The sequence below is a fragment of the Phlebotomus papatasi genome, chromosome 3 (assembly GCF_024763615.1).
Source record: "Phlebotomus papatasi isolate M1 chromosome 3, Ppap_2.1, whole genome shotgun sequence".
Taxonomy (NCBI): domain Eukaryota; kingdom Metazoa; phylum Arthropoda; class Insecta; order Diptera; family Psychodidae; genus Phlebotomus; species Phlebotomus papatasi.
The window spans coordinates 52,483,739-52,495,670 of record NC_077224.1 but is presented as its reverse complement, the minus strand read 5'-3'; the positions used below and the strand labels follow the sequence as shown (position 1 = coordinate 52,495,670).

At 32.1% G+C, this 11,932-nt stretch overlaps 1 protein-coding gene across 1 annotated transcript; it reads right to left on the bottom strand.

Moving 5' to 3' along the window:
* Positions 1 to 201: 201 nt before the first annotated feature.
* On the bottom strand, positions 202 to 11,932 carry LOC129807255 (protein big brother). The gene is made up of 3 exons (XM_055856403.1): positions 11,424 to 11,932; positions 5,141 to 5,329; positions 202 to 843 (listed from the first exon to the last, which is right to left on the bottom strand). Exons 1-3 carry the CDS (start codon positions 11,592 to 11,594, stop codon positions 553 to 555), a joined length of 651 nt encoding a protein of 216 aa, XP_055712378.1. The 5' UTR covers positions 11,595 to 11,932; the 3' UTR covers positions 202 to 552.

Here is an 11,932-nt window from a genome sequence, read left to right as displayed (position 1 = left end):
GGGTTAATTTGAAAGGCAGCAAGAGAGATCATGCAGGGAGTGGATTGAGAAAGGGTACAACTTTTTTTTTTAGTGGATATGTATTTGAGAATGTCTTATCGCAAATGGATTGAAATCATGTTCGGCAAATGAAAAATTCAATTACACGTGCTGGGGATCAGAAAAAGGGCATTTCTGTTGGCAAAATCAATAAAAGAGATGTTTTAATTTTCAAACTCATCGTTTTTTTTCTTTTACGTTTGTTCAATGTACAGTATCGTTACAATGTTTAAACTCAGTCGAGATCGATTTCTTTAGTTAAGAAAGAAGTTTTTGTTTTGTCCTAAATTCTATATAATGAAGAATATCTTTTAATGCTTGCACAGGAAGAGAAAATTTATATGAATAAAAGAGAACAGAAGACACAATATAAAAAAAAGTAAAATTAAATTTTTATATACAAAACATAACAAAAATTCACATTCATGTGCTAATAAGTTGGTTGTGCATCTTATTCCTCACTCTCTTGGTTTTTTTTTTTTATTGTTGGCCTGTGAGTCTGAATAAATTGGCTTATCGTCTCCACATGCCACCACCCACGCCAACACCAATTCCTCCCGGAACTCCACGTCTCACTTGATCCATTTCATCCTGTCGGTCTCCACGGTAAGCTCTCTGTTTATCCTCAAAATCCCGCAATCGCTGATTGTATCGATCGATCTGATCGCGCAGAATCGCATCCTCGTGAGCCGCCCGTCGTTCGTCGTACTCGAGGCATCCAACCCCATCCAGACGCTCCAAGTCTAACCATCCCCGAAATCTCACACAGACACCATTCATGATGAAATGTGACTTTATGTGGACCTACAAAAGAATGTTAAGATGGCTTCTTTAGCAATCTCAAAAGTCACCCACAAGGCTTAGTTTTTTTTTCTCCTCTATTTATGCCCATTTTCAATGCATTTGGATGCTGCTGTGCAAAGAAGTTAACTTATAATGGGCTCCCAGATAAATAAAAAGGGACGGAAATGCATTGGTGACAACTCTATTGTGAAATGAGGCTGAGGCAATAGCTAGAGCCAAGGTCAGAAAAGGGAACAATAATTACATCACTTTGGAGTTCCATTTTTTTTTACCACCCTTATACTCTCCTGGAAATCCCATTTGGAAGCCTGGACATCAGTTTCTTGGTAAAATTGCCATAAATCTCATAGCATTTCATGGATGTTTAGCACTGGCACAGAGTCAAATAATATGGGAGCAGGTACTTGCAAAAGTTATGGGCGTCGTAGCCACTCTCAAAAATTAGCTTTTAGACATTTGGTGACCTTTGGTCAAGCTCATCTGTCTCCTAGGGTAGTGGGTTGTCCATCATGAGGATACAGTAGGGTGCAAAAATTTTAAAGCATGAATTAACCCTTCTCATCACGTCAGCAAAGACCAAAAATTTAAAAACTGCACTACTTTCCCTTAATTTTACTAATTTTTAGCATATCATGTTGGCTACAAAGTACACTATGTACCAAACTTGTATGCAAAATTCGATTTATTGGTTCATTACGGATTTGTTACAGGTTTTAAAAAGTTCAAAATTTGTGGAAAATTCAAATTCTTCTAAATAAGTTCAAGCGTGATCGAAATACTTTGAGAAGTAGACTTTTTCCCTGAAATTTAACCTTTGACCTTGAAAAGCCTAATAAAGAGTAAGTAGAGGCCATTGATACGTAAATATCAGATTTTGAGAGAATTTCGGTCTGATTGGTCGGTATTAAGGGGGAAGCCTGAACGATAAGATCAAAGAATCGTTTTTTATTATTGCTTAACGATAAATAAACTATCTGAGAATATACAATAAAAATTCCAGGAGCACCGATAGGATTTGCAAGCGCAAGTGCCATTTTCTTCATTTTTCATTTTTACAATTTTGTCAAATTGATGGGAAAAACAGCAAAAAACCTTTAGACTGATTAAAATGAAATAAAGCTATTCTCTTAGGAAATAAATTCTCTTCTAGTCAAGTTCAACTGGTTTTTGAATTTCCTGTATGGTTTACAACCTGTTAAAGTCAAAATTTTGCCCCAAAATATGTTTAAAAAACCATTAAAAACCGTTTGAATTGTTTGAGTGCTGCGACGAGGCACTCCAGTTATCTACTTATTAATCCGCCAATTTTTAATTTATGTTTTTGAAAAATAAATCATTTAGGGTAATGTGCCAAATTTTGTCATAGTTGCACGCAAGCGTGAAAGTCTTAAGTTTGAAATGCAATATTTTTAATACAAATTGTTTTTTTTTTACTTTTATTTAAGGAGTGTTGATTGGAATCTTGTAGACACTTTATGGTCTTTATTTTCTCTAAAAACATTCTTAATACTATTTAAAATGGTGACATAGCTTTAGTCAGGGGACTGACATTAGCTCTGAAAATTGGACCGATTTTAGTGTAAATTTTTTCTTGTTTTCATTAAACATTTCACGAGATATCTCCAAAACTACGTAGGTTGCCAATTTTAGGTTTTTGGTCACCTATTCAATATTAAGTTGACTTTTATTGTGTATTCGTATTTTTTTTTAATTTCTACAATGACAGAAAACAGATAATAAGCTTAAAAGTTTTTTTTCGGTACGCTAGAAACATATGGAAAACATAGGAAGTATCATGCCCCTGGCTTTAGTGGCATATTTCGGCCACCTATACTCTCATAGTTTCTTGCCCTTATAGAATTGTTCCAATATGTTTTTCACATAATATCGTTCCTCCAAGGGACATTTTTTGTAATTTTTTTGCGTTATATAACCTCTAGAGTATGCAAAAACTAAAAATTCATGAAAATTTGAGGAGCAAAAAAAGGGCGAAATTGAAAGCTGGCCAAAATTTGGTGCACTTATCCTAAGCAATTTAAATAATAATACCAAAAATTTTATGAAGCATAGTCTTTATCTTATCAAAAAAAAATCTCAAAAACTCCTAACTTGTTGTCTCCAACGCGCATCCCCTTAAAGTGAATCAACAGATTTTCAAGTTCACCGATTAAAAAGGTCTGTGAAGTGTATTTCTCATCCGAATCGGATAAGTTTAGATTCATTTGAAAGGTCTTTGAGACCTGCAGGGGAATTCTGTAATTTTCGTGGCATTGTCACGCGTGAGTTCGAACCTGACAATGTCATTCGAGCTTTTTTTGTCATATCATATGAGTTCGAAAATGCAATTCATTGAATTTTTAATGAAATCCTTTTACTTGATGATTTTATGAAAATACAGTACGTCTTGTTTGATTTGTTTAACAAAATTCATTGTCATTTGAATTGCCAGAAATCTCAAATATATGTGACTTCTGACAATGCCACGTGAGCTGAAATGGCAATATCACGGCTACAGAATCACATTTTCGAAAAAGCTCTCCTAAGATTCGAACTCAATTTGTCATATGGCATTGCCAGAGCGTTATAGAATTCCCCTCCTGGATAACATCGAATCAGTTTGAATAGTTTTTTTTAAATAGAAATATATTAACAAATTATTAAAAAAAAATGACATGAAAATTGTGCAATTCTTAAACTTTGTAGCACGAAATATAAGCGGAACTGTGTTAAAGCGTAATGCCCTAGACAGACCTACGGGTTAAACCGAGAAATGGCTCTTTTTGAAATTGATGGGAATGTAGTCTAATCATTATCTTGATTGATTTCTTAAAAGGATTTTGTATCAACAATTTTGTGGCACACTGTTTGATTTTCAGTAATTTTCATAGTTCAACACTATTCTACTGTAAATCTCCTTTCATTTGATGAAATCATACTGTTGAATTGTTACTAAAGTAATAATCACCGAAACATCAGGAGGCATTTTTCATTCAACTCTTTCACGCCGTGTCATGCAAAAAAAAGGGTCCAGCAAGGCATTAAAGTGGAAAAAGAGCTTGTAGAAAGAATGTAGAAAAAAAATCTCTCCAATTGATAAATACAAAAATATTTACAATTTCAATAAGAGTTAATTCTGTTAGAATTAGAGCTCAGCATGTCATTTCGTTCATTCACTTCGTTTTCAAATAAAAGGGCCTGATAAAAGGGATTTTTTTTCCGGAATGAATGCTGAAAGAAGTGTTGAGAACGAGGTAAAAAAAAGGATTCTTGGCTTTTTAGGAGTATGTATGTATGCCTTATAATTAATCACAGCGGTAGAATCGACATTTTACCGCCCTTTTTTTATAACATGGATATCTCTCACAAAATGTGTAACGTTAACTGATGGTGAATTTTGCATTGAACTTTCCGTCACACGATGCATTGAGGCTACATCAAACATCTGACGTTCGCGTGCCGAATAATGCTGAACACACTAATTGACATACATATAAGAGAGTTGTAGGTCGATAAAAAAAGGGCAGAGTCTAAAGAGAAAAAATTGTTCCCAAAATTGCTCAAGATCCAATTTCCTCCGTTTCTGGGGATGCTAAAGAATACCCAAAAGAGACAGACAAAGGAACTTCCCAAAAAATTTCAAATTGCACCCATATGTGTTTGGGAATACAAAAGAAAATTATAAAAATCTTCCTTCAAAACATACCACATGATGTGAATGGAGGAGGAAATTCAAGTGCACTTAATTACCATTCAATTGACTTCATTCGAAGACTTTTTTCTTGCTCTTTTTGACTCCTTTTGCCACTCTTTTATTTTTATTTTTTTTTTTCTTAGTGAACCCAGATCAAGTGTACAACCATCTGACATCCTTAACATTCTCTCGGGGTTTATGTAAATTAATAGTTTTCTAATTTCTGGCACGCTTCGAGGAAATGTCCCCTAATTAACAGGCGCCTAAAACCAAAAAAAAAAAAACAACCATCTAAAAAGTCCATCAATGTCCTTCCTGGGTTTTCCCATTGCCACATTTTAAATGTTTTTTTTTCTCTTCTCAATCCTCTTGAAAAATTTCTAATCCAATGCCTGGAACCAATCAATTTTGCCTCGCCACAAAATTTCACGAATTCAATTTTCCACAAAAATTCAACAAATAAGAGTGTCGTCAAATAGAAAACCTAAATGGGCATATCAATTGAATCCACTTCAATCAAGAAACGCTTGTCGGATTATGACGAGATGTGTGATTAGAGGAGATAATTGATGTCTAAATGATGAGGCTCACTTTGGATGTGCTTACCTTTCCGTGTTCCTTGTCGAAATCACATTCTCTCTCGGGTAAATATGGACCGTGATTGGCGTTAAAAACTAGCTGTAGGTTTGTGCCGGATGCCACAAATGATATTTCCGTATGACCCTCTCGGCATCCAGTTTGAAAGCGTATTTGGCGTTCTTCCTGAGGACGATCTCTGTATCCTGTGTATCGGATCTGCAAAATTACATTTCAGATTATTTCATTTGTTAAAAATTTTACAGAGTTTTGAAAATCTTGTAAATTTTCGAAGATTATGGGGTAAGTGTACCAAATTCCGGTCAGTTTGCAATTTCGGCCACCCTTTTTATTCCTCGAATTTCTATGAATTTTTAGTTTTTGCATATTCTAGAGATTATACAATGCAATAAAATAACAAAAAATGTAGCTTCGATAAACGAGAAGATGTTAAAAAGGCTTTGAAAGGATTCCGAAAAGGTAAGGAACTATGAGAATGAAGATGGCCGCAATAGGCCACCAAAGCTATCATTTTTATTCATTTTAAAATGGATTTAGAATGATTTTAGAGAAAATGAAAACGATAAACTGTCTACGAGGTTTCAACACTGACAAAAACATGGGTGCGATTAACTTTTTTTTCCTCATTTTTAGGTGTAAAAATATATCAACATTTTTTAATGTTAATTTTACACCTTTTTAAGGGTAAAATTAACATGAAAAGGGTAACTTTAACCCCTAATACACCTAAAAAGCATAGTATTTACACCGATTTTGGATCAATACTGCAGGGTAAAATTAACATTTCCGGAATGTTATTTTAACTTTTTCGGATTTATCTCAGTGAAGTAACACTCCTTAAGAAAAATTAATTTAAAAAAAATCTATGAAAAATATTACATTTTGAACTTGTGACTTTGGCGCTTGAATGCAACTATGCCGAAATTTGGCACACTTACCCTATCCCCTTTTATTTTATAATTAAAAACATGCATGAAGATATCGAGGAAACTTCAAGCTATACCGCTCTTTTCAATTTATTTGCACTGAAAGCTTTAGCATATTTTTGCGGTTTTGGTGTACAAAAAAATATATTAACTTTCTTTCAGTAAAACAAGAGATAAATTTCAATTTATAGATAACGATTACATTATGTTAATAAGCGTAATTTTGAAGTTACGACCATAAGCAAATGTACTCGGAGATCAACAGGAAGTGCAAAATAAGGTTCTCGAACTCGCCGCATAAGCGCTGAGCTGATGTACCCACTCTATACTCATATCGGAGTTATTCGAATTAGATCTTGACGATTTCATTTAAAATTATAGTTTACATAAGTGAAAATGAATTAATCTGTGAAGTTTTTGTTTAATAAATGGATTATAAAAGCAGGGAAGTCTCTAATACTGTCTTTCTAATTTTAATTTTTTTTATTCTAATAATATCTAATATTTGTTTTTGAGACATTGAACAGATTAAAGAACATCCATCCGAATATAACACGAAACGGACATCTGTCATTTTATTCTCCCAATTATTCGGATAAAAAAAGTAATGTACTTCTAATATTCAACTATTTAATATTCAGGTGATCAGCTAGTGAATAGCTACGGTTGATCAATTCAAATATTTTACGTTAAGTATTTTAATTTCCTTAATTTTTGATTTCCAAATAACTCTCATTTTATTTCCTTAACACTAAACCTACCAAGACCGGTCAAATTGTCCGATTTAAAAACTTTTTAAAATTAACACATTTAAACGCTACAATGTCTCTATCAAACATTATGAATTTCTTCAAATATGCATGTCATATATTTTTCTGTATTTAAATTTTGATTTTTTTTTCCTTTTTTCCAAAAAAAATTTATTGAGTATCCTACCGTGGTCTGTCATGTGACCGAGCGCGCTAGGAAAAATAATAAAAACGGTCGGTAGGATTAGTCATGTTAATTCCAATCTCATATTCCTCACTAAATAAAACTTGCAACCATCGAAACTACAAAAAAAAATCCTTTTACTTTTTGTTTTAAAACAATATCTTCAACTGCGAATAGTCTTAAAGATCTTATAAGGAAATGATAAACTATAAGTGGATAAATATCCTATCCGTTATATTAAAGTGGTTACTATGTTTTATATACATTGGCCTCAATTTCAAGACCAAGATCAAGATCAAAATTTCAAGCTTTTTCAATATTTCCAAGATTAAGATTTCATATTCTAACGCGATGGATTTGTAGGACTTAAAATTTCATAGCTAAGAACCAAGATTTCAAGATTTTCCATACTTAACAAAGCGTCTTTTCTGAAAAACATCTCAATTTCTTTGCAGAATTTGTTGTTTTCGCAACAAATATTAGTAAAATTAGTATTAAACTGTATCAAATATATCTGAGAGGTAATAAAATCATTAAGGCCGTGTTCTTAACAACAAGATCGAAAGAAATCTATATTATTTTGTATTGCTTAAACATATGGATAAATTATCTAGGAATATAGCTCTAAAATTTTAAAAGCTTATTTGAAATATTTCGGAAGATACAGAGACGAAAACAAAGAACGTCAAGTAGGTTTACAAGCGTTCGGGCAAACATCCAAAGCTTTTGATGCGCTTTTTTTTCTTTATTCTCTATAGTACAACGTTTCGGAGGAATATTTCGTCCTTCGTCAGATAAGGAGAATTCAGAAAAAAGTCGCATTTTTTGTTATCACAGTTTGCACTTCAAACGTCTCTAGTAACTTTTCTATTCGGTTTCCCACTAAAAATTTTGGTTCTAGATTCTTCATGAGGAAATCTGCATCCAAAACGTTGTATGAAAGAATAAAGGAGAAGAGATTATAAAGGTCATCACCGTGTATAACTATGTGGATCCTAGAAATGCTTGAAATATTAAATATTTCCTAAAATTCTGAAACCTTGAAATCTTAAAGTATTGATTCCAGAATTGGAAGTCTTGAAATCCACACGGTTTGTGTCTTAAATTTAAATATTCCAGAATTTTTGATAGATTTGACATCTTGATCTTGGTTTTTTGATTTCAGAATACCAAAATCTTGAAATTTTCTTGTTCTTGATTTAAATTTTAATCTCAGAATTGACGCTGTTATTTACTTTATGGTACTTATTGCAAAATATACTTTAATTATTAGACAATAAAATCAGCTTTGATCCATAAGAAAATATTTTTTAACATAGAAATTTTGAATTTTTTTCAAATGTTTTTTTTTAATATGCTGTAATAATATAATAATTATTTTGTTTTAAGGGGTTACATGAGTCTCTCAGGTCAAAAAAAATCATTTTTTTATTTTATAGTATAACATTTGAAAAACTTTTTCTGAAAATTTCAAGTCAATCGGAGTAAAACTCTCGGAGGTAGAGCAGTTTTCGTTATGCATTCGGTCAAATTTTCAAAATTTTTCAAAAATTTTTTTTTTCCAAATTTTGTTCTAAAGTTACTCTTTTATATCCCAAAAATTGGAATTTCCAAAATATTTTCTACACAATAAATTATTATCAGAAAAAGGCTTATTTTTTCACCTGAGAGACCCATGTAATCCTTTAACTCGTCTGAAACTTACGTGGTTTTCCGTTCCCTTATATCCCTACTCTGACCTAAGTTATTCATTTTGCTTTAAATTAAATCTTAAATTTTAGAGTCGTGAAACTTATCTTTTTCTCAGTTCAAATATTCCGTTTTGGCTTATTTATAATGACGAATCTCAATACAATTCTTTTGCCTAACCATTATACTGAAATAGTACAATTTTCCTGCAAACTTATCCGATTTATGTGTACATCTTGAATAAAATTATTATTATTATCATAAATGTATAAGTGTTAAATATTTAGACTGTAAAATTTAACTATTCCAAAAGTACTATATACAATTTTATAACAATAAAATTAAATTGTGGTGTGCTTTAGGAAGTATAATTGTTACTAAAGCTTTAATGAGTTAAGACCAGCGCACAATAACTTTTGTTTGTAAACATGTGTTCAAAATTTCCCATGAGAATGAGCGAGATGACTAGATCTAGATTTCACTCACTCTCATTGAAATGTCAAAAACATGTTTATTAAACAAAAGTCATTGTGCGTTGGGCATTACAATGGATAAATAATTGTTTATCGTTCGAATCATCAAATTCTTTTGGCTTTCTCTAAAACCTTTTTAGGTAATTTTAGGAATTCAGAATGAATATATTTTACAAATATAAGTTGTTAAAAGGAAGATGCCCAGGAAATATATATATTATTTTATTTTATTCAACCAAAATCAATTTAAATTTAAAATGGTTTTATTGTAAAACAAAGTCGGAAATTAAATTTTATTATGATTGAAAATTATTAGTGTGATAATAAAGTATTGTACTATTACAAAAAGATTTTTTTTTGAATATTGTTACCAGAAATTGTGTATTGAAAATTTGTTTTTTGTAGTAAAAGTTCGCCAAGTTTTATTTTGAAATATTTTTTTTTTAAATTGTTTACCATGTTTCAATTAAATTGAACATTGATTTATCATCTAAAACTACTTAAATATGTGACTATTGCATATTATCTGATAGATTACTTCATGATAGGGGAGAGTGGGATAATTTAACGAATGCATTACCTTAAAAAATACACATTTTTGAAACAATAAATAATTATCAACGAATTGCGCTGAGTTTTTTTTTTAGATAGCCTACACTCACGAGAAACTACCGGGACATAGTTTAAGGGCAGAATCACATTAACAGTAAAATGCTCACCGTCGCCGTCAAAGCCCTCACCGTATTTCGTTGATTTACGCATTTTCATTGCAATTCTCACGCGAATTTTCCATTATGATATTACTTTGTCTCATACTCGGTGGCACTAGGTGAAAATAGTATAAGAAAATTGAATAAATAAAGCGAAAATGCGATAAACGGTAAGCAAAAAAAAAAACTAGAATTTTTTTGCTACAGTTTTTCGTATAGGTTTTTTGCTCATCGTTTATCGCATTTTCGTTTCATTTCTTCAGTTTACTTATATTATTTTCACCTAATGCCACCGAGTGTGAGATAATGTAACACGGTAACGGAGAATTTGCGTAAAAATTACAATGAAAATGCGTAAATCAACGAAATACGGTGAGGGTTCTGACGGTGACGGTGAGCATTTTACTGTCAATGTGATTCTGCCCTAAATATGATTTGTATTCGTATAGCAAATCATTCTTTAAAAAAAAAACTTTGACTGTGGTATCCCATCATCTCCATCTAATTACATGTTTCCAGAATGTTCTAAAAATAACTATAAAATCTTTTAATATTCTTCTATTCCAAAATTTTTACACGTGATTCTTACATAAGAACACCTATTTTTCACTGAAACCATTTTTGATGTTTTATTATGCCCAGCGCACAATAACTTTTGTTTGTAAACATGTTTTCAAAATTTCTATGAGAGTGAGCGAGATGACTAGATATAGATCTCACTCACTCTCATTGAAATGTCAAAAACATGTTTACAAAATAAAAGTTATTGTGCGCTGGGCATTATCCATATTAGATCTATTTTGGTGCAAATTTAGATTTTAATTTTTTTTTGAAATTCATTATGTTTTGCAGAGTAGGAATTTTATTTTTCTGTAAAATTGTAGGTTTTTTAAGGCGAATTCAATCAACTCTCCATGATCCTATTATTTAATAATGAGATTTCTGAATACATCATTCTTTACAAATTTATTATCTAGCACAAATGACGCAAGTTTAAAAGATTCTATTTTTTATCGGATAAAATTGTCTAATCTGCATATAAAAGGTATATTAGATAATTTTGTTTTCTAAGAAGTTGAGACTAAATAAAAATAATTTCTTGCTGTGATAAATTGATTTGTCACTTAAAATAAAAATAAATAATCTTTTCACACTTAATTTGAAAGTGTTTTCTCGAAATTAATGCTATTAATTCAATGGCATTTGAATAATTCAGCATAATCGAACAAAACAATCTTGGTCACACTTGCAGACTAGAGTCCATGAGAGCCGAGAGAGTGACAACGTGAATTGGAGGAGGAAATACCGACGATGATTTTCTTGGAAGTGGCTATGCTCTACTCACAATGAATCAGCGAATGGAGAATAACTTGGCCAGCGGTAAGTTGAGTGATTAAAGAAAAAAAACCCAGTCGTTTCGCAAGTGCAAAAAAAATGTACAACTATTTAAGATGGTAATTCCCTGTGTTAAACTTTACACTCGCCCGGGTAATTGTTAAGGGAAGAAAAAAATGGTAACATATGATGGACTTTGGGTGTAAAAGATTGAAGACATTCTTACCTCACTTTCTCGACTGAGACGACGGAAGAGTTCGTCACTTTCGAATTTGGACTTTTGATCTGGTACCACTCGGGGCATCTTGAAGATGAACCGTGGCTTGGGTTGTTCGTACAATCCTATGGAATCATAGGGAATCATCCCAGCCAGGGCGGCAGCATCGTTCATCATCATGGATGATGGATTTTATTTGTATATTCTTTTTGGTATAAATCACAAAAAATATGTTTTGGTGTTGAAAAACGTTTGAGTGGTTTTTACACTTGGACAGAGCACCAAACACTTAGAATTACACGAAAGTTCTTATTTTGTTTAGTAAAGATATCACTGGAATATCCAACGGAATCTCGGGAAGTATTTATCAATTTTTTTTAGCACTTTGTACGTTTCGAGCGCTCGACTGAAACTAAATTGTGCCTCAGACACCAAATCCACATTTACTCTCTGTCGCCCGGCAATAATGTTCCGGCTCGTCGAGTTCCATACGAACAACTCTGACTATTCCCTCCGTT